This window comes from Cebus imitator, unplaced genomic scaffold, assembly GCF_001604975.1.
Source record: "Cebus imitator isolate Cc_AM_T3 unplaced genomic scaffold, Cebus_imitator-1.0 Scaffold86, whole genome shotgun sequence".
NCBI classification, from domain to species: Eukaryota; Metazoa; Chordata; class Mammalia; order Primates; family Cebidae; genus Cebus; species Cebus imitator.
This window is the reverse complement of record NW_016107401.1, coordinates 1,323,028-1,325,149: the sequence shown is the minus strand read 5'-3', so window position 1 is coordinate 1,325,149 and position 2,122 is coordinate 1,323,028. Positions and strand designations below refer to the sequence as shown.

The 2,122-nt window shown below is 47.4% G+C and overlaps 1 protein-coding gene across 1 annotated transcript in view; it reads right to left on the bottom strand.

Moving 5' to 3' along the window:
• Positions 1-1,884, bottom strand: part of MAT2B (methionine adenosyltransferase 2B) — a 13,762-nt gene extending 11,878 nt beyond the window's left edge. Inside the window, exon 1 of the mRNA XM_017534447.2 lies at positions 1,289-1,884. Within this exon, the coding sequence (XP_017389936.1) occupies positions 1,289-1,754 (466 nt within the window). The 5' untranslated portion in view covers positions 1,755-1,884. The remainder of the gene's footprint in view (positions 1-1,288) is intronic.
• Between the last annotated feature and the right edge of the window lie 238 nt (positions 1,885-2,122).

The window sequence follows — 2,122 nt, the reverse complement described above, 5'->3', positions numbered from 1 at the left end:
TACATATAAATAATCGTGAGGCTCCTGTTCTCATTACCCTATCTAATCTAATAACACCAAATTGTACAGATAATGGGAGATACAAGGCCCTTTCAAAATGGTCTAACACAGTACTCTGGGACAGTGATTTCTACTTTAGCACACTTGCATTAATGTCTACTAAATATGTTCTAGAAAAGTAAAGAATGGAATACTACTAATATGTGGAGGGGGTCTTCTTAAATTTCAGTGGTAAATATAATACCTTGTTGTTTTTTTGAAACTTTAAAGCTTGGCACAGTTTCATGTTTATTTTTTAATTCCCCAGAAACAGACCTTTAAGTAAACATTCCTGGGCTCTACTTTTTAAGATTTTCTGACTACTCAGGTGAGATTGGTCTAACTCCTACTGTGACCCTACTGTGCCCCACAAACAGTAATACTAACAGGAACCACACTCCAGGCTGCTTCTCTAACCTTAACCGTGAGACAGTTCTCCTTCTCAAGAGTCAGTGAGCTTTAATTCTACAGGTTTGGAGAGAGCAGTAGGTTTGCACCAAGCTCTACGTTGTTTCATTTTTAATGAAGGAAAACAAGAAAAGCTATTTTTTTTCCATTTTTTTCTGCCCCCACCCTCTCAGCTATTTTCATTTATACCGAACTTCTATTTGTGAAAGATTAAGCTTTATATGCACAGGCACACATACTAATGCATACATACAAATGTAAACATACAATATGTAACACGCACTCGGCACCGTCTGGAGGACCTAGAAACATAGAGGTTTAATAGACGATTTATCCTAACTTTACCCTGAAATACCCAAAGTGATATGAAAACCTTAAGTACATTTGGAATCATGAAAACTTTACATTAACAAAAACAGCCATCTCCTATGTTCTCTCTTCTTTCCAAATGACACGTTTCTGGGCATTAGCAGTGTTCTTATCCCCCGGGCTGGATATGTTCTGTGGACAGATTAATGCTGGAGGCCCTTAAGTGTAATGAAGCAGGATGGGGCGCGGGTCATCCTGCGAGTACCAGATAGACCTTCCAAACATATAATCTTCCTTCGGGCAAACTCACTAGTGATTCAAAGCCCGAGACAGTCACACAAACCTGTATCTGAATCCCTGGCTCCAACCTTACTGAATGAAAGTGGGCCGATGTCTGTGCCTGTTTTCTTATCTACAAAATGAGGCAATAACAGTATCCCACAGTGGAGGATTAAAGTAATGCCCGTCAAGTGCATAACACAGTGTTGAGAACTTAAAAGTTCAATAACCTGTCATCTCCAGCACTGTTATTTGTGAGAAGTCACCTTTCCTGTTCTCAAACCTGCGAACTTGTAAGATCGAGAAATACAAACCAAAGATGAAGAAGAAACGGGGAAAGACAAAATCGAAACAGAAACAAGTCTGAAAAACCTCTTCGTTCTCAGGAGCAGAGACAGAAGTCGAAAGTAAAACCTGCACCTATTTGCTTCTTGCCGCAGTGGCTGGAAGAGAAAACACCAGACCCGTGTGCGCCGACATAAACAAACTCGGTGGCGCCGCCCTCGGATCCCGGGCAGGGAGGGTGGCGGTGAGAGCACTCCCGGCCGGAGGCTCCGACCCGGGCGGGATACGCCCGGAAAGCCACCCGAGCCCCGGAGGCTTGTCCCCCTCGGCGACCCCGCTCCCACCGGAGACGCCAGGGCCGACTCCCTCACCTCCACCAGCCGGCAGCTCCCGGGAACAAAGTGTATAGAGAGCTCTTTCTCCCGCCCCACCATGCCCGCCGTCTTCACGCCGCAGCCTCAGCGGCCGCCACCTCCTCCAGCCCAGGATCGACGCGGGCCGCAACTCAGACGCCCTCGGCCCGCCTACCCTAGGCCCAGAACGACCCCGCTCGCGGCTTCCGGCTTCCGCCGCCATAGTCGCGCCCGCTGATTGGCCACGCTCCGCCGACGCCCCAGAAAGAAGGCGGGCACGCGCGGTCCGCCCCCAACCCACGCGCCTGTGCTTAAAGCCCCGCACAAAAGAAAGGCCGTGACCTTAGGCAGTGAATTCAGGTCTTGTTTCGGAGATTTTTGTGTGCTTTTTCTTCTGCTTTTTTTCTCTTTTTCTTAACTCGACTCGGAAAAAGATTGAACTGGCTCGC